Below are 20,938 nucleotides of genomic sequence, written 5' to 3' on the forward strand. Positions count from 1 at the left end.
ATGGGTGAGAAACATTTATAAAACCAAGAAAAAATATTTCATACGTTTACGATTCGTGGTATCGGTGATACGTTGAGATTAAATTTGTTTTGCTCTGTAGAAATTTTTAAAAACGGCTGTTCCATTGCGTTCAAGATAGCTAAATTTCTAGAAATATGGTATGTTTCTCCTTTTCTGAATTGCGATAGAAGTAGTTCTAGCATAAAACTATAGATATTGTATCAAAATCGGAGCAGGATATCGGCCAATAATCGTGTCGAAGCGTACTTGAACGAAAAATGAAGCAGTTCCTTGCTGAACCTATAGCTACATAACAGGCACGCATAAATGTTTTTTGAAGCTCGATGGGCATTATTACGTCAGAAGACAACGCTTCATGATGGAGAAGGCCCTGAAATTCCTTTTTGTCCCTTTTTACCACTGCGGTACCAGTGGCAACGAGACCAAAAGCTGTGGCTAAGACGTTGTTCCTGAAATAGAGGCCCGAAAGAAAGGAATCACTAGATCGATGCTCTAGAGAGTCAGGAAGCGAAAGAGAACACGAATGTGCAAAGCCTAAGAGAAAAGCTAATACCTCAGGCCTGGGTTGAGTTTATGAATTCATTTACAGTATTCAATGGATTCGGGGACACCATATTGATGTGGCTTGTCTTGACTCATAGCCGCGATTTTATATATATGCGGAAATTCAGGCATAACTGAGGTGCTCGTTGTTATCTACACCGACAGAAGAGACAGAAAGAGGCTAAAACGATTGGTGTACGCGAAGAAGTCAGACAGCTGGCCGAGCACAACAGGCGCAGGCGCACATTGTGTACGACAGCTGGAAATTAGTTGCGCCAGAATATATGTTTTTTTTTTTTTTTTTTTGCACGGTTTCTGAAGTGCCCCTCTGAACCACTTGCTTCGAGCGTTTTCTTGCAAGAAATTTGGCGAAAGGATTACAACTTGGTGCGCTCATGAGACAATGGGACAGGAGTTGTGCCACTTTTTCAGAAATGTGATGGGTCAATGGGACGCATACGACCCACTTTTTGCTCGTAAACGAATGTTCGTATTTTGTTGAAAATTGCTTCGTACTCAGTGGCGTAAATCCAAAAAAATCACAAGGGGGGCACACATCAGACCACGGCGGCCATTTTGTTTTTATAAATAAGGGTTGTATTTTTATTTACACAAGATTTAAACCATGCTTTGAAATAAAATTTAAAAAACGAGCATGGGGTCCCAGCTGGAGCAACTGCATTGTTCTATTCTGTCTTCTTTGAACCGATCGAAGGGCTTTTGCGATTTTTAGTCTGACACATCCGAGGGGTATTGAACACAGGTACACACTAAAAAATAATCAGCTTTAAAAAAAAGTTGAATGTCAAGTAATTCAAATATATGATGTTCTAAAGCTAAATCTCAAGGGGGGACACTTGCAAGGGGTGTACCCCCCAGCCTGAACACAAGGGGGTTCAGAACCCCCCCCCCCCCCGGCCCCCATGATTTACGCCAATGTTCATACTATTTCTCAGCACGGTATTTATATATTCCGCAGGCATATATTATGTTTTCATGTGAAAAATATATAAGAACTCATAAAGGCTTAATTGTAGGGGTGTGCGAATATGAAATTTTTCGAATACGAATCGAATACGAATATCACCCTTCGAATATCGAATCGAATATCGAATATCAAAGGGAAAATGCCTCCACAGTAACAATATTTTATTTAACATGTAGCTATTTGAAAAAAAAAAAACATTAACAGCCTGACTGGCAACATAACATACACTGCTATCTTCAGAACACAATGTTCAGGCTAGCACAATGCACATCACAACACAAGCGAATATCACGGCACAATGAAAGTTGTGGCTAGATGTTATCATGAAGAAATATGAGTTGCTCCACATGATTAGGCAGCAGGCGCCCCCTTCTAACAGAGACACCCCGCCCCCCCCCCCCCATGCTACTGAAGAGGCACGCTCGCTTGGAACAGAAGTGGCTGGTATAGGGAGGTACATGGGGCAAAGCTTTGCCAGACTGGGGTGCCTGGAGGTGCCTACAGTCCGCCACAGTCACATGGGTCACTGTCTTTCTTCAGAAGTGGTCCCGCATAGTGAACGAGCGGTAGTGCGGCACGTTACGGCCGCATAATATTGAGAATGTACGGTTACATGATCGCCAACAGCGCTGCACGTCGGAGATGCACCAGCAATAAATCATAGGTATTGGGGTGCTCTTCGCAGGCAGATATCGTGCCTCCGTGTACTTACGATGTTTATCGCTCCTCTCGGCAACGTTTTTAGCTATACGAACGCAGCAGAAATGTGGAAGACGAGTTATTTTATGCATGATAATCGAATCACATATTCAAATTTTTCGAATATCGAAGTTACCGAATATTCGAAACTCTTCGAATACACGATTTCCGAATTGAATACGAATATTTCGAATGTAATATTCGACGAGTATTCGAAACTTTCGAATATTCGCACACCCCTACTTAATTGTCATGTGTTAGCCAAGAATTCTGGTGAAGGAGCGCACGCATGTGAACTTTCGTGCCCTTCAGCCTGCTCCTCTTGTTACCACACACTTGGGGAACCAAGTTGATTCTACAATGAGGTCGCGCGGTTGATTTTATACTATGGGTAGTACTATCAAACTTATCGATAGCGCTATCGATAGTTTTTTTTTTTTTTACCATCGATAATTCGATAGTGACTGAACTATCGATAGTATCGATAGTACCATTGATAGTTCTGCATCACTAGCTACTAGCTATGCGCCATCTGAAGGCGCCAGGCCCGTAGCCAGGGGAGGGGGGGAGGGGCTGCCCCGCCCCCCTTCCCCGAAATTTTGGTGAAGTACGTGTTCCTGCCGAAAATAAATAATAAAAAAAGGTGTTTTTCTCAAAAAGTCAAGGTTTTCAGCAAGTGCCCCCCCCCCCCCCCCCCCCCGAAAAAATTCCTGGCTACGGGCCTGGAAGGCGCCAACATCTCTTAAACATTAAATATTAAAAAAATAAAAGGTATTTTTTACGCCTTGGGTGTACGCAAATTGTAGGGCTGCAGTCTGCTCGTCACAGTTGAAGTTATGCTGAACAGTCCCCGTGAGCCTTACGTAGTATTCGTGTATACGTCTGCTTAGCCGATCAGACAGAGAGAGAGAGAGAATAAACTTGGCAAAAATGAAGCAGCCATTAAACGATGTGAAGTGCGCGTACGTTACGTTTTCTGACGAATATGATTGTTGTTCGCACCAGCGACTGCCTCGCAACCTCAGATACGCATAAAGACAAACGATAACGAAACCAGCATTACGCGCTGTAAATGCCGTCTGTTGTATATTCACCGATTTTTTTTTTTAATACGCTTACAGCGGCGGAAAAGCGTCCCAGTTGCCAGGGAGACGTCACCCTGGAGGACGTACTGTCGTCGCTGCTGGCGCTGGCCGACTCATCGCCGTCCCAATCGCGCCTCGGCACGCCATCGAAGCCCCCTGCCAGCCCCGTGTCGCCAGACATACGTCACGTCTGTGAGTATACTACCTGTATACGACTGAGGCTCAATCTGCTGCTTCCAAGCAGGCCTACAGAGCAGGCCTCTCACTTCCTCACTGTTCACAGGCAAGACAATTAATTCTGAATCCGAGCGCATCTACCGCTGTTCTGTAACTAATCAAGGTGCAGCGTGTGCAGAAGTCCATTGCTTCCAAAGGTGCCCCTCCTGTCCCTCTCACTTCATCAGTTTCATTCCGCGCACACAAAACTTGTCAAGCGGGGAATCGCGAAGATGTGCTTGAGTGAGGCACTGAAGAAGGCATGCCAGTGCCTAATGCATGATAGCTTCAGACAGCAGGTCTCGAGGTTAAGCGATGCCGGGTATCCTAAGAACCTCGTCGTGTCGGTTGCAGAAGGCTTACATAGAGAAGCGCTAAAAAAAGGTTCCGAGGAGGAGGATAGGGCGAGCCCAAGCAGGAGGAACTTTGCTGTCATTCCGTACATACATAAGTTCTCTCACAGAATGATGAAGATCGCGGAAAAATGTGACACAAAGGTAGTTTTTTCAGCCCCTAATAAATTGGTGAGCCTATGCAGAAACACATGACCAGACAAGATAATAGATACGGCATGCGAAAAGAAGCACCGAAACAAATTTGTTGAATGCAGCACGTGTGTCGTCTACCGGATTCCACTTACTTGTGGAAAGTCCTACATCGGACAGACCGGCAGATCAGGGGCGTAGCCGGGGGGGGGGGGGGGGCTTATAGGGCTTCAGCCCCTCCCGAAATTTTTCGTGCTCTCATACACCACCGACCAGGGGCGTAACCCGGGGGGTGGCATTTATTGGGCTTCAGCCTCCTCGCCACCTCCCCCCCTTGAAATTCTTAATTTTTTTCGTTCTATTATACACCGCCGTCCGAAATAACCACCTTCACCGAAAACCACCCAGGATGTCGTCTAAAATGTGTGTGTTTTTTTTTGTTTTTTTTTGAGCACGGCAATGCCGTGGACAGTTGAAAGGCTCCGGAAGGTGGCTTTTCTGCAAGATTTTTTTCAACCATGCAGTTTGTGAAACAGGGTATCACTCATTTCTTTTTTGAACAATAAAAAAAAAAAATTGACTGGTACGATTATTCCTATTTTTACCTTACTTTCACGCAGCCGGCGTCTGCCATTGTGTTCTTCCTATCCTAGAAGGTCACAAGGCGACGCACGTTTAATTACATCATTTTTTTAAGGACTAACGTCCCCCGGTCTAACATTTACTCTCCGTGCAGTTACTTCTACATATAAAGCAAGGTGTGGGACCTGGCTAGTTGGTATTCCGTACTGCTAAAACTTTAGCGCAAAAAGTGCACAGCGGACAAAGAAACGCCGAATACAAGCGCTAACTTCCAACTATAGTTTCTTAAAGCAACACACAGATATATACCTGTCACATGTGATTACAACGATATCAGTCAACGCACAAGAGGAAAATCTAAACAAAAAACAGCAAAACTACGTGAGACCAACACGTGCGGGTGAATTTAAGTAATCTAGTTCCTTTTTTGTTAGTGCGATGGATGGCTTGCTGACGCAGCTTCCGTTAGCAATCGCTGCCGCCTCAATGATGATCCTGGTGCTATCCTTAGGGTGAGTTGCCAACACTGTTGTACTGTCAAATAAAGGCACGCATTTGCATTCCGAGCAATGAGCCGCCAAGAAACCATTACAACCTTTTTTCACTGTCTGATTGTGTTCGAGCAATCTCATTCAGGCATCTGCCTGTCTGTCCGACGTACCTTTGACCGCAGGACAAAGGTATGTTATACACTACGCCCTTCACACATTCAACAAATTCATTTCGGTGCCTAATTTTACAGCTGTTGGAAGGCCTTGTTACCGGACTGGTTCTGGCACATGACTGCGACAACTTATTAGGCGCAGAAAACGCAATTGAAATCCCCGCTCTTAGACCAATCTTTTTGAGATTGTGTGATATACCATGCAGGTGTGGAATCACAGCCACCTTCTTACGAACTGTTGCCTGCAAATCAGTGCACGTGTCACTGATCTTCGAAAACTTGCGCAACTTCTCTGAAACAGATACCAGCAGGCGGCGTGGATATCCAGCTGCCTTCAAACGAGCAATTTGCCCGCAGAAGCTTTCTTCCATCGAATGGTAGCAAGGCTTGGTCAATGCGTTGTGTAAAACAGGCACGAGCAATTCCGCGCTGGACCAGCTTGCTGTGTACAGAGGCAAAAGGCAACACAGGTTTTTTTGCACGAGGCTCATATCTCCAGCATACATGGCTACTCGAAAATGTCTGAGCCTCAGGTCCAAGAACCTCAGGAACCTGTTCTTTTTTAGCAGTACTTCTACAAGGCAATTTTTGGTCCTCACAGATCACCTCGCCAGACGAATAGTCGGTCCGCTCACACACTGCATGCGAATGATCTTTTTATCCCCAGTTCAGATGAGCTGTTAATCTCCAGGGATTATTTTTCACATTTATTTAGCGCAAGGCGCGGAATATTTTTTTCGCGTGTTCTTTTCCGTGGTTACAAAAAATCGCGCGGGAAAGAACACGACAAAACAATATTTAGCATTCCGTGCCTCACTGTTTTCGCTGTCAATGCGACGACTAAATACAAAATACTAAATACAAAACGAATGGTGTTCAAGCTTCTGTTCGTGAGACATATCCAGCCGCACTCTACACTCACTGCACCAGTCACTCCCTTAATCTACTTCTGTGTGCGGCATGCTCCATCACAGACATCCGAAACTGTTCTCGGACTCTAAAGGCGACGTCAGTCTTTTTCCGTAAATCTTCTAGCCGCTCACACGTTTTGTGAAAAATGATAAGCTTGAGCTGTACTGAGTCTACAAGGCAGCGCCTCTTGGGACTATGCGAAATGCGCTGGGTCGAGAAGCACGATGCAGTGCTTCTAGACCTAGCATCGAGAAGCACCAGCCGTCGAGCCGGTGTCCGGAAGCAAAACCTTGGGAGCAATGCATTCGAAAGCGCGGAAGAATATTTTCGCAGAACCCTGTTCATTAAGTTCATGGACCACGTACTAGCCCAGTTAAACCAACGGTTCGAAAAGCACAGGGCACTTCTAAAGTACTTTTCAGTAATTGTACCATCCTCAATACCACCAATTCAAGATGATCGGGAGAAAGGAGCAGAAAATCTCCTGACAGTTTTTACGCATGAGGTCGAAACGAGGGCTGCTTTGGGAGAACTGCGACTATGGTGGACAATGTGGATGAACGAAGCAGCAAACCATCGCCTCAGTACAGGAACCGATGCCCACTCTCATTGCGACAGCAAATTCTATCCGAATGTGTACAAGCTACTCCATATTCCAGCCACCCTTCCAGTGACCACTGCCAGCGCAGAGAGAACGTTTTCAAGCATGAGGTTACTTAAGAACTACTCACGCTCCACGATGTCTGAGGAACGCATGGTAGGCCTGGCACTTCTGTACGCCCACAGAAATGTCGATATCAGTGTGTCGGAAGTCATTGACCACTTCGCTAAGCTTTCTCGCCGGGTCAACTTTGTCCTCTGATGCCGAGCAGGACAAAAATCAGCGCAAACGAAAGGAAAAGACACTGCTGTTCCAGAGTTCAGGTCAATGAGCCCGTAATTCTGACGCAATATTATTGTTCACCAACTTTTAAAGCTGTGAGGATTTTGTACCTTTTAGCAGTTAACACCGTGATCTAATATAAATATACGAATACGGGCATCAGGTGGACATTAACAGCGAATCGACAGCTTCGCCTTGTTCACTGAGAGGTTGGCATACGCGGCGTTACCTAACAAATTCAGCTATTGGGAAGCCGTACTAGCGGCATTGTTTGTTACTTTCATTTGTCGGTTTTGTTCTTTATTGCTTTTTGAACTAGAAGCGACAACCCTCCTTTTATACTGAGTGCACAATAGTGGTTCGCACTTTTAAAACAGTTTTGAAATAGTTTCTTTCGTTATTTCTGCGCTCTTCCATAATAGGTCTCTCCACATGGTGCGTCCGAGAGAGCAGCTTGGCCCAAGGACGTATTAGTTTGTGTGATTGTGCAGCATGTTCTCTTGCCTTATTTTGGGCATTATGCATAGTGATCATTGCTTAGTTCTGTATATTGATTGCACATTTAAATGTACATTTGTGATGTTTTGTGTAAGCATACTGCGCACTATTTCCGGGGACTTATGTTTTGCCCGTATTCGAGGTGTACTTTCACATTCTTGTTTTTCCCTGGCCGCATCATTTGTGCAAAAAAAAAAGAACATTCTGCGTAAACAATCTGCATCAAAATATTTGATCTCGTCCTGGTTATTTTGTGGACTTCATTTTTTTGTTATCAGGCGCTTCTTTAGTTTAAAAATTATGTAGTTCCAAATTTTACGTGATATTTCCTGTATCTGTTACACACACAAAAAAATAAATTTCAAAAGATTGACGACAGTTATTCCTGAAAAGATTTTGCGGGCATGGTAACATAATATTTTTATGAAAAAAACACCTTTCTTACTCCTTCTTGACAGTGCGCAGCATTCAAGAAGTGATTTGCAGCATCTAATACAAATTGTCACCGGTAATACATGTTATTCATATACTTAGTCGTTCAAAAAATTCAATGAGGAGGTCGCGCTGCAACGTGAGCGCCCCCCCCCCCCCCCGAACAAAATTCCTGGCTACGCCACTGCGGCAGATGCATAAATGATAGATTGCGCGAACATAATAGCAAAGTAAGTAGCGTTGCTCCTGACGGTTTCCTTTCCCTGCATTGTTACACATGTAAGTGCAGACCTAGGTTTAAAGAAACGGCCATCATGAGTAGGAGTAGGTGCGAGATGACGCGATTGATAATGGAGGCCAGCAGGATTTCAGCGTTTGGTGACGCTCGTGTGAGCAGTCCGTCAGTGGTGTTGTCAAATAAGGAACTGGATTACATGTATTCGCGATAAACTGTTTTGTGGATAAGCACTATTCGCCGCGAGATCGACCTATAGGAGGCAGCACCGTCGCCGCTTTAGTGTGGAGAGGCGGTCGGCGGCGCGTATACAAATGCACACAGCGGCGCTTCGTTGTGAGCTGTTTGAGCCAATTGTCGGCGAATAAAATGCGTTGATTGCAGCTTACTGGTAATATATACGCTCTTCATTGTTGAATCGATGCACAAAGATCATCCAACGTTACTATTACTAGTGAGAGAAGCGCAATCTGCCGATGAAAGGTCAGCTCGCCATGGGTGACAGTCTGCGCTTACGCACTATACGACGTTTTTTGTTGCTTTCTCTGTACGTGTTTACCTTGTGTTCTGTGTACTACGCACTGCTGTAGCACGCCTGAACTACTTAAGTGTTTACTTCTTCTTCATTTGTATACCAGCCCATATTCCTGTGCAATGAGTTCAATAGCACTGTTCGCGCGAATACGCATACGCATGTAAGAGTGTTTAGCACAGAGTTTTCATCGATTGATTACGTGCACGTTAGTGATGCAACAAAGGTCCGGTTATTTTATGGAATAAGGGTTTTTTTTCTCGAACTAATCATGCCGCTGCCTTCCATCAATTTATAACTCCACACAAACGCTCAAAATAACGTAAAAAAGGATGAGGTTTTGCGTGACATTATACGACAAAAATGTAAGGCACGCCGTCGGGTTTAATTTTAAACATCTGGGTTCTTCAAAGCGTACCTAAATCTAAACACACGGGTGTTTCTGCATAAATTTCGCCCAAAGTTAAAATTGCGCGTGGGAACTCCGCTTTATCACTGCCGTGTCATTCCATTGTCTTTTTTAGGGGACAGTTTGAGTACCGAAGTGCAGGCTTCACTTGATAGAATTACTTCGCTGTAGTGGGACCACGACCGTGCAATAAAAGGACATCTTAGGCACAACTAAAGCTCATCGTGAACTACAGTGCCGCAGTTATACACCTAACAACAACGCGAAAGTACATGAGCCTCGCTTTTGTTTACCACCGAGTCGCTAAAACGCGGCATTCACACACTAATTTAATGCTCCTTATGTTTGGGACTATGCCAAGCGTATTTTACGACGTGCTTGAACCAGAAAGCGGCACCAACACTGAAATGATTCTGGCGAACGAAGGGTACGACACCAATACACAGCCCTCTCGAAAGTCGTACTCACTGATCTTATTACAATGCGCATGCAGCCGAGCTAGCTCATTTGCTTCTGTACACCATGTTAGGTATACGTATGAGCAGTTAAACTCGCGCTAACATAACAGAACAAACCGCCATTTGAGAACGTGCATGACGTACGCGCACATGCAAGCACGACGTGGCTAGCAGACGACGCAGGGAGCAATCCACACTAGGCGCGCTTCAGCCAGTAGCCGCCATGCGGCGGCTCTGCTTAATCTCGCGGCCAATAAGAAAAATGCGTTTGATACAGTGTTGTCATGTTTGTGATGTACGCGTGTAGGTTACAATTTTATGGGTGTCAGAGCTATGCACACGTGACGTATGACCGTGAGAGAGTACATATACTAGCGGGATCAGCTGGTAATAAAATAGTTGTTGAAAGTTAGCGCTGTGGTGTCTCATGTGCCTTCTTTTGTCCGTGTCTTTGGCCTGCGCTACCATAAATTATATACCATGCAACCATACCAACAAGCCCAAATCGCCACCCTCATGGTTGTATTCCACGCATTTCTCTATCACCTGATTGATAGTACGAATATGGTCTATTGTTGAGAAGCCTGTACGAAATCATGCCTGGTCCTTTGGTTGATTGAACTCTAATGTCGTATTAATTCTGTTAGCAATTACTTTTGTAAGTAGCTTGTAGACAACTGACAGTAAGCTGATGGGCCTGTAATTTTTCAGGTCCTTGACGTCCTCTTTCTTATGGATCAAGATGATGTTGGCATTCTTTCAAGAGTCTGGTATCCTCCCCGTCGAGAGACACTTCGTATACAGGGTGGCCAGTTTTTCTAACATAATCTCTCCACCGCCTTTCAACAGGTCTGATGTTACCTGATCTTCACCAGCGGCTTTGCCTCTTTGCATTTCCTTTAAGGCTTTCTTTACTTCTCCTGTCAATACTGGTGGGATGTCAGATTCCTCTGGGCTATTACTGCTTCTTACGTTATCACCCTGACTGTCTCGGCTGCTGTACATATCTCTGTAGAACTCTTCCGCTACCTCAACTATTCTATCCATATTGGTTGTGACCTTGCCTTCCTTGTCCCTTAATGCATACATCTGATGTTTGCCTATGCACAGTTTTGTCTTCAAAGCTTTGAGGCTTCTTCCGTTCTTTAGAGCATGCTCAATTCTCTCCATATTATACTTTCTTATGCCGGCTACTTTACGCCCATTAACTTCGCAAGCTCCGCCAGCTCTATTTTGTCTGTTGCATCTCAGGCTTTCATGGCTTGACGTTTCTTAATGAGGTTTTTCGTCTCTTGGGATAGCTTACCAGTGTCATGTCTAACGACTGTACCCCCAACTTCCACTGCACACTCCTTAATGATACTAGTCAGATTATCATTCATTGCGTCAACGCTAAGGTCGGTTTCCTCGGTTAAAGCCGCGTACCTATTCTGAAGTGAAACTCTGAATTCCTGTACTTTCCCTTTCAGAGCTAGTTCATTAATCGGCTTCTTGTGTATCAGTTTATGCCGTTCCTTCCTCAAGTCTAGTTGAATTCTAGATCTTACCATTCTATGGTCACTGCACCGGATCTTGTTAACTACGTCCACATCCTGTACAATGCCCGGGTGGCCGCACATTATGAAATCTATTTCATTTTTAATTTCGCCATTAGGACTCCTCCACGTCCACTTACGAGTAGCCCGTTTTCTGTAGAAGGTATTCAAGATCCTTACATTATTGCGTTCTGCGAACTCTACTAGTAACTCCCCTCTGGCGTTTCTAGAGCCGATGCCATATTCCCCAACTGCATGATCTCCAGCCTGCTTCTTGCCTACCTTTGCATTAAAGTCGCCCATCGGTACAGTATACTGTGTTTTTAGAAGCGTTCAACCAGTTGATCATCATGACTGGATGTAGGCGCGTAGGCCTGTACCACCTTCACCTTGTACCTCTTATTAAACTTAATTACGATACATATCACCCTCTCATTAATGCTATAGTATTCCTCTATATTGCCAGCTATATTTTTACGAATAAGGAACCCCACCCCTAGTTCTCTTCTGTCAGCTAAGCCACGATAGCATAGGACGTGTCCCTTCTTCAGCTCTGTATAAGCCTCCTGTGGCCTCCTAACCTCACTGAGCCCTATTACATCCCATTTAACACCCTCTAATAGTACAGCTAAACTCGCCTCACTAGATAAAGTTCTAACGTTATGCGTAGCCAAGTTCAGATTCCAACGGCAGTCTGTCCGGACCCAGAGATTCTTAGCACCCTCTGCTGCGTCGCAGGTCTGACCGCCGCCTTGGTCATTTGCTTCGCAGCCGCTGGGGACTGAGGGCCGAGGGTTAATTGGTGTATTCATGTGGGAGGTAGTGGCCAAGTACTACACCAGGGTGGCCAATCCTGCTCTGGTGAGGGAGTGCATTGCTGCCTGTGGTCGCCAGTGAGGCTGCACCCCAGGCCTTTTTTTACACAATTCCCTCATCACGCGGATTTTTTTTAAAATCCGGTTGGGAATCGTCTGGCACCGGGATTCGAACCACGGACCTCTTGCATGCGAGGCTGATGCTCTACCACTACGCCATCGCTGCCACTGTTTCATAGCTTCTTACTTTGAAACAAAGAAGAGCTCATTAGTGACTAATGAGATCAACTGCTAATGGTAACATTTATTCATGATGTGCCCAAACTTTCAACAGCAAGGATGTTGCCATTTTAGAGCTCTTCAACTACAAATACCGCATTGCCAGCTCATTTCTAGAAGACAATGCTTTTGTGCCTCTCGATAAATATTATTGGATTCTTACGACGAAATTTGTGTTAAATAAGCCATAAAGTCATCTTAACATTCTCATCCGTCCTTTTTACTGTATTACAATGCACCCTTGATTTGATAACCATGAAGGCTTTGCTATTTCCGACTGCATGCACCAGAAGCAATTGTAGGAGCTACAGCTACATCACTGCTGCCATGTTTTCGACGTTACATGTGCTAACGCGCGCATCAATTTTCAACGTGCTTCCACACACGTAAGAAAAGTACGGGTTGAGCGTGGTAGAGACGGGAAAACGCGTACGATCGAGACACGAAACGAGACACGATCTCTCCAATGCTATTCACCGCGTGTTTACAGGAGGTTTTCAGGGCCCTAGATTGGGAAGAATTAGGGATAAGAGTTAATGGAGAGTATCTCAGTAACCTGCGATTCGCTGATGACATTGCGTTGATGAGTAACGCGGGATACAAATTACAGCTCATGATTACTGAACTGGATACGGAAAGTAGAAGAGTAGGTCTGAAAATTAATATGCATAAAACTAAAGTAATGTGGAAGAATCTTGGCAGAGAACAGCGCTTTGCGATAGGTGGCGAGACACTAGAAGTTGTAAAGGAGTACGTCTACTTAGGACAGGTAGTAACCGCGGAGCCGAACCATGAGAGTGAAATAACTAGAAGAATAAGGATGGGATGGGGCTCATTCGGCAAGCATTATCAAATCATGAATGGTAGTCTACTACTATCCCTCAAGAGGAACGTATATAACTGCTGCACCTTACCGGTACTTACCTACGGAGCAGAAACCTAGAGACTTACAAAGACGGTTCAGCTTAAATTGAGGACGACGCAGCGAGCGATGGAAAGGAAAATGATAGGTGTAACCTTAAGAGACAGGAAGAGAGCAGAGTGGGTCAGGGAACAAACGGGGGTTAAGGATATCATAGTTGAAATCAAGAAGAAGAAATGGATATGTGCCGGGCACGTAGCACGTCGGCAGGATAACCGGTGGTCATTAAGGGTAACTGACTGGATTCCAAGAGATGGCAAGCGCGTGATGGGGAGACAGAAAATAAGGTGGGTACATGAGATTAAGAAGTTTGTAGGTATAACGTGGCAGCAGAAAGCACAGGACCGGGTTGATTGGCGGAACATGGGAGATGCCTTTGCCCTGCAGTGGGCGTAGACAGGCTGATGATGATAACGCGTCGCCTTCTTCGATGGCCCTGATTTCCGCTGTGTGCGCTACACGTAAAACGGTGTCGCCTGGTCTCGAGCGTCACACGAGGCCGCCCTCTCAGAAGTATATGCGATGACACGTCTGGTCGCGTCGAGACGTCTATGGCATTCATACCAAGTGATTCATGTTTCAACTGATTTCAGTCGACGGACTCAATTGAGTTCGCCCTCGTTATAAAATTCTTCGCTCCGCGCAACCGCGCATATAAATAGCAGCACACAGCACACCCGACGTCATCTAAGTGGCTTTTGGTGGCGCAGCGTTCGCGCTGTCCCCTTCCAAGGGCAGCGTCGGCCTGCTGCCTGACGCAGGCCACCCGTACGGTCGGCGCTGTAGCGAGGGCATGGCGCGTCCCGCCACGCCCATCTCCATCCTGAAGCATGAGAACAACCGCTGGATGGGCTCTGCCACGGCCACCGCTGAGGCCGCACCGCTGGCCCACCAGACGGCCTGGGCATCGGCCGGGGACGTCAAGATCACCGTGCCGCTATCCAGCGGCTCGTCGTCGCTCGACCGCTCTCCAGACCCGGCAGCGAAAGAAGGTGAGCGCACGCACTGAGGGCTGTACGCACCACGTTCCGGTACGCGCATCCTTTTCACTCTGACCGACAATTCCAGTTGATGCAGCGTCATGCAACCTAGTTGCCAGCTCGTAGAATGTCGTGGTATCACGGTGTCAGTGTCTGGAAGTGGATAGAGCCAATGTTTCTCGTTCAGCATGCCGTGAGACCCTAGCAAATTGCGCCACTGAGCGGCCAGCTATCCAATAAGTGTCGACGTTTACTTATTCGAGAATGCAGAATAAAGATGAGCGCACAAGTAGTGACCAATAATGAAATAATAGCAATTCGAATATATTTGTGAAGTTAGTAAATGTATGAAAGCTATTATTACAGATACGTGGTTAAAAGGCTTCTTTATAGTGTTCTTTAGCACTTTTTGTTGAGTTGCTTTTGTTGAGATATCGCAACATTTTGAAAGCTTTTGTTCGATGTTTTATTTACGCGACGCCTGCGTGTGACTCGAATTCGGTACAGAGCAACTATACTCTAATGCTGAACGTCACCGTTGCTGCAAAACTGATGCAAGCCCTTCGCCTCTAAATAATTACTCTGTACATGGCTCGAACGCAAGTTCGGCATCAAGGTGCTTTTACATAGTCCTTTACGGGAAGCACAGCGTGTGTCTGCATGTATGCGTACCGTATTCAAGTGAATGCTCTTGGAGGGACGCCTTTTGAAGCATTTCCTATACGTGTGTATACAAAGAGGGACGCGGTGTGAGTGCTGTTGGTGTGTGTGCTTTGTGCGCGACTATTCGCACATGGCAAGCTGTCGCAGGGCATCTGACTGTTCCCAGTTCTTGCTAATGTGGAATCTCCTCTCTTTCTGGCTGTCAGCGAAACTGACCAGACTCAGTGACTTCGCTTTGCACATGCTCAAGTCTCCGTTCCGATGATTTGTTCCGGAGAGTAAGTGTTGCCCGTTCCTTATTTTTTGCCTTTGTTTTATGTTCTCCCCCTGTGTTGACACACGCCGCTTGCGTTTTCGTCGCACCGCAACCACAACCACCACCACCACCACGTGCGACCCCACGCTGTCATCGGTGTGCAAGTCGAATTCCGTACCGTGTAGAGAGCACCGTTTCGTAAATATACACCCTCTGCACTATCGGTGTCCGCTCTGCTTGTGGCGCGTGTGGGCTTATGTTGTCCACGGCATACACTCGACCTCTTAACGCTTCAGTGAAACTTTCCAGCAAAGCTGCTTCCTTTCAGCGAACGTATGACTAGCGAAGGAAATGGGAACAGCACTGGTTCATTATGTATCCATGCTTTCGATTTGGCGAAACGCGTTTGTCGTCACAAGAAAGCCGCGGTCTTAAAGCTTGGCAGTGTGAACATGACGTCAAAATATTGCTCATCTATAGCCCTAAGGGGCTGAACATTCTTGACGTCGCGAATTTCCCACTCGCGCTTTTATCTTGGCGGATCGGCATCATCAAGCCTTTCAATCAGCACGCATTGCCCTCCGGTGCCACCATTTCGCTGTGATGTGTGCTGAGGAAAAAGCATCACTGGTCGCGATCGAAGCTCCACGCAAGCCGCTGGTGACACAGATTTTCGTAAACTGAAAAAAAAAAAGAAAGTAGGAAAGAAAGAAACGAGGAACACAGCGAGCGAGAGAGAGAGAGAGAGAGACAGAAGAGATTGCCGCCGCGATGGAGTGCGTGCTACACCGCACACTGTCCGCATTCTGTATGTCGCAGATGTCGTTTTGCGTTAACGAATGAAAGCCTGAGACTGTAGCTTCATGGCTTGCATGCCAGACATGAGGCAAAGCGGTGAAAGAGTTGATTGGAGCGAGCGCTCGGAGCAGGGTTTCATAACCTGCCGAATGAATACTCACCATTCGACGGCATTCGGTTCAAAACTCCCCTCAAAAAGGGGTCCTTTAAGATAATAAACTGAATTAGTATTTGTACGGTTCATCCTCAAAGCAATGTAATTCTTGTTTATCATCAAATTATTCAATATTTCGAAGCAGGAACTTATGCGCTAACCAAATGAGATGAAGCAGTGAGAAGCTCATTTTTCATCATTTCATTTTTTTTAAATTTTCATTTAACCAGTATCTGTTCACACTGAGATTTTAGATTTTGGGAAGTCCAAAAGCGTAATTTACCAGTACTAGCCAACTAAACATTCTTGTTCAATTGATGTCCCTCCAACTTAACGCCTTGATTATATTGCAGAAATAAATGCAATCGTTATCCTACGAAAACTGCACCGTGGGTTATTCAAACCGTGCGTGCTTTCAAATGGCACAATTTCGGTTTGTTACGCAACCAGCCGGTGGAACTGCGTTCTGAATACTGTATCTCCTTAACCTGGTCAATGCCTTGGTGAGCATGGTGGCCTTCTTCGGCCGATCTGTTTATGCCATGTCCTACATACTATAACGCGTCGGCATCTGTTAGTCTCCCAAGCTAGTGTGCTCCAAGTTTCCACCCAGCAAAGTGCCGCACGCAAAGCCGAAATAAAAAATCGACCGCTAATTTTGCCGCGTAAAACTTCTGTCTTGTACGAGTTCGAACTAATGACCTTTTTTTTTTTTTAATATACAGCAGCGCGCATTAGGCGAATGAGACAAACGGTATATTGCTCGCAGTCGTCCTTAGTTACTCAAACAATCCTTTCTTCAGAACAATTAGCTATTTATAGTCGGATACAACCCAAGCAGTCCGGAGAGTCCCCGCCCAGATGTGCGAAGTACGGCAGCCGATCGATCGCTTCCGCAACTAAAGAAATAGTGCCGTTTACGCACTCGGCAATGCTCTCCAAATGCGGAGTCACCGGCCGTCCGGCTCATGACGTCAGTCTTGAGTGCGCGCCCATTGGTGCAGGCTCGCAAGCGTCCGTCTCGGAGGAGGAAATGCCGCAGACTTCTGAAGTTGTATGCGACTATAGTTTAGTTTACTTACTTAGAATCGTAAATATCAGTCTTATAAGGCAAATTTCATATTCGAAGTGACCGTGCTCAGAAACGTTCTACGAAGTTATTCCAGTACCTGGCGCTAGCATGGTATAACGTACGCACTGCTAAACTCGAGGTTTAAGCAAGAACAGCCGTCTGCTAAGATTGAGGCCCATGCTTTACACAATTCCAGGTGGTAAAAATTAATTCGGAGCCCTCCACAAACTTCTTCTACGTCGTTCTCTGTGATGTAGTTCGTTTTATTGTGCTCTAAATGAAGCCTTTGATGCGTACACATGACACCGACAGCATACTGAATCAGGCAAATAAGACCAACGGTACAGTTCTCGCAGTTGTCTTTAGTTGCTCAATCTTTTTTTCTTAAGTGCAATCAGATAGTTAAGTTTACTTAAGCAAAATTGTAAACACCCATTCTACAGCGAGTATGCCATATTTTAAAGGTTCTAGTTATATAAAATCGAGCTCAAAAACACGCTGCGAAGTTCTTGTCATGTAATATTTTATTACGTGGTTCGTTTCTTTTCTTTTTTCGCGCTCTAAGGGAATCCTGCGATGCATACATTGAACACCACATGGACAGCATTCCGCTTGTGTTCTGGCATCGAAGTTGAATTGCGAACTTATGGCTTATGCATAACGAGTTCTGAGCAACCCGCGGGCACCCGTCCTTAAGTGCTTCTTGCGTCGCAACGTCTTTTTTATTCTCAGGTAGTTCCCTCTATCGCACTTCGGTGTATTATAAACAATTGCTGGGGTTTAACGTCCCAAAACCACCATATGGTTATGAGGAGGAGGAGGAGAGGTCAACCCTAGACGTCGTAGTGGAGGGCTCCGGAAATTTCGGACACCTCGGTTTCTTTAACGTGCACCTAGATCTAAGCACACGGGCCTCTATAGCATTTTGCCTCCATCGAAATGCGGTCGCCGCGTCCAGAATTCGATCCCGCGACAACGCCACCATACCGCGACCTTCGCGTCAGCAGTCAATCACCATAACCACTAGACCACCGCGGCAGATCGCACCTCGAAGTAGGATCAGTAATAAAAAAAAATGTTCTGAAAAGCCCGCGAACTATGCCAAAAGAAATGGCGCGACTACGCTGGTAGCATATGGATCGTACAGGGAGAAAAAAAAAATTCTTAGAAAGACGGGACATAATAAAAAGCGTCTGAAAGCATAAGAAGGAATATTAGGCAAATCCGCTCGAGTTCCTTCTAGTGATTTTTTGCCGAAAGTTATATGTGGAAAATTTGCCCACTGTTCTTATCTTCAGCGCGCTCTATAGCTGTAGGTGATTCACGGCGTATACTAATGACAGCATGATGAGCGCGGTGGAAACAACTCTTCGACAGAGTCAGGCGGTCGGTAACAACATGACAAAAAAAATTCAACTCTGCCCACGTCCCCACAGAGAATTTGCATAAATGCTCCATCCAATAGTGCTTACTCATCTTCTTGACGTCAAGCACTTCTCGAGTGCTTCAGGCAGTTGACTTCCCCTATACAGACACTCGTTTTTGTAGCTGGTTTTAGGTCGACATTAGGTTTCTTAGGTTGTAACCGAGTATAGGTGAAGCTTTTCATTGAGCGACGAACGCATCCTGCAGGAATGCTGTTTACTGAGCGCGCAGGCAAATGTTTATGCGCGAGAATTCACATGCAGAAAAACATGGCTTATTGGAAGCTTCGTGAAGGGAAGCATCACGATTAACTTGGTTAATAATTATGCTCTTGCGGCAGGAAAAAAATTAATGATAGCGAGAAATTATGTGAATATGAAAAGACTGGTGGCGACGAACTTCCTGCACCAGCTTCCCATCAAGACATGGATTTTGACAGCCCAAACTGCATCGCATTCAAAATGGACCGGACACTCAACCCAGTAAGGTTCGATAAAACTTCCGGCACTAAAGCGAGAAAAAGACTTTCAAATTGGCGATGTCAACGGCGCGGCGGTATGGCCGTAAAACTTAAAAAAAAAAGTGTAATTGTATTGCACTTTTTTCTTTCGCTGTTTGTAATAAACCACTCTCTGCCAAAACACGACGAATTTTGAAATAGTACTTTACCATTTCGAACCGATTCGCTTAGTGCTTCTGTTAAAGGCGTTCGCGAAAAGAAAAAGAAAAGTAGTTTGCTGGAAGGTCAGTAAAGTGTCGGGAGGTCTTGCTCTCGCGTCGTGTCTGCATGGCACAGTTGCTTCTCCATCTGCATTGAACACACGACGCAGGCATGCGCACTTTGTCGCACCCACGATTGCACACGGCTTGTCATCAGTTGACGTCGTGATACGTATATAGTTCTCTGGGCTATAGTTTCGTTTTTCGGTGTACCTATTTTTAGTTTATAATTTATTTTTCTTACGTAACGTGCGTACATCTGTGTCGTTCGATTGGCATAAAAAAAGCGTCGGTGCGTGAGGAACGTTTTCGTTGACGTGCCTGCTGAAACATGTGCAAGCGTCATCACCACTGTCTGTCCTATACATGTCTGTCCGTTTGCTTCCTGCTGCCTGCTTTGAGCAGGGCTGAACCAATTGTGACCGCCTCACACGATCACAGCGCCAGTTCACTCAGATGCTTTGCTTAGCTTGGCTGAACGGCTTATAAGGCTGCCAGTAGTAAGACAGAAGCAGCAGTGGCCATCTATTTACAAGAGTTGCTGCTCGTTCAGCAACAAATCAACTCGCAAATATATTGCATGGCGTTCTGCTATGTCGCTATAACATTCTCGTGTGGCCGCGCGATGCATACAGAATGCTCTTTCCAGCACATAAAAATAACTCACGCAGACTAAACGGCATTTGTCCACTGATGCAACTTATAGTAAATTGGATCTGCGGAAGGGGGCTTGAAGATAAGGATTAGTAATGGGGCCGGTTGCTGGGGTCACTTTTTATTCGAGTTAAACACGATGTATTGCTGTCGGCCCTTTAGTCACGAATTGTTTCCGCTTTCTACCCATATGCGAATGGCTCAAGAACTTTGCAGATGACATAGGTGCCTCTCCACTGCTCTCTGAAAAAAAGAAAAAAAAGAAAAAAAAAGATCAGATCGCTGGATCGCCTGCGTACCGTAGCGATTACACGTATTTCGAGTACTGAAATGCAAAAGATCTAGGGCGTTATAAACAACAACAACAACAAAAAAGGCGCTCAGCAGATTTTCTTTAACTTTTTACGGGTTATGTGGTGAAATGTGTATACGCGGCGACTGTTTAGATGTCACTGTTTTGCCTCTACAAGCACAGGTCGTGGAAATGTGGGCGCTACGTTTTCCTCGGGTTTCCTTTTTGCGCCAGAATAAAAGGTATTGCAAGAGTATTTGAGGAGACAAGAAACAAGCAAACAAAGAAACAAAAGAAAGAAAGACCGTTAGCTTAGGGCGTCCTCTCGGCCTCGTGTACACAGAGTTTCACTGCCTCGTACGTCAAATTGAAAATGTGCCGGGTGCATTGGTTCCCTGGTTCGTCAGCAGAAAGCACGAATGACAATTTGTGATGGTTGTGGCAAAGTTGAAAGCGCGGAAGGCTTCTGGCATTTTCCCTTCCTCTAATGCAATGATGACGGGCGACTCGTGAAGTTCAATTTAACCAAGATTACAAATGTTTTCGTGTTTTTTTTACTATTGTTTGCCGATCTGCTTTTTGTTGCAATGGAGCCTTACGTGTTTAGGGGGTGCGTGCCGGGACCTCCTCAAAACAGGCGAGAGAGAGATAAACTTTATTTTGTGACCTGGCGCACGTTTTCTTCGACCATAGGTGCGTGACCTCCTTATAACAAGTAGCTGTGGCTTGTA

The 20,938-nt window shown here is 45.5% G+C and overlaps 1 protein-coding gene across 1 annotated transcript in view; it reads left to right on the forward strand.

The window, feature by feature from the left end:
• LOC119378894 (uncharacterized) overlaps positions 1-20,938 on the forward strand; it is a 22,428-nt gene continuing 1,490 nt past the window's right edge. The window contains exons 1-4 of the mRNA XM_037647960.2: positions 1-4; positions 3,373-3,528; positions 13,904-14,185; positions 15,043-15,114. Coding sequence (XP_037503888.1) covers positions 1-4; positions 3,373-3,528; positions 13,904-14,185; positions 15,043-15,101 — 501 coding nt within the window. The 3' untranslated portion in view covers positions 15,102-15,114. The remainder of the gene's footprint in view (positions 5-3,372; positions 3,529-13,903; positions 14,186-15,042; positions 15,115-20,938) is intronic.

The sequence above is a fragment of the Rhipicephalus sanguineus genome, chromosome 1 (genome assembly GCF_013339695.2).
Source record: "Rhipicephalus sanguineus isolate Rsan-2018 chromosome 1, BIME_Rsan_1.4, whole genome shotgun sequence".
Taxonomy (NCBI): Eukaryota; Metazoa; Arthropoda; class Arachnida; order Ixodida; family Ixodidae; genus Rhipicephalus; species Rhipicephalus sanguineus.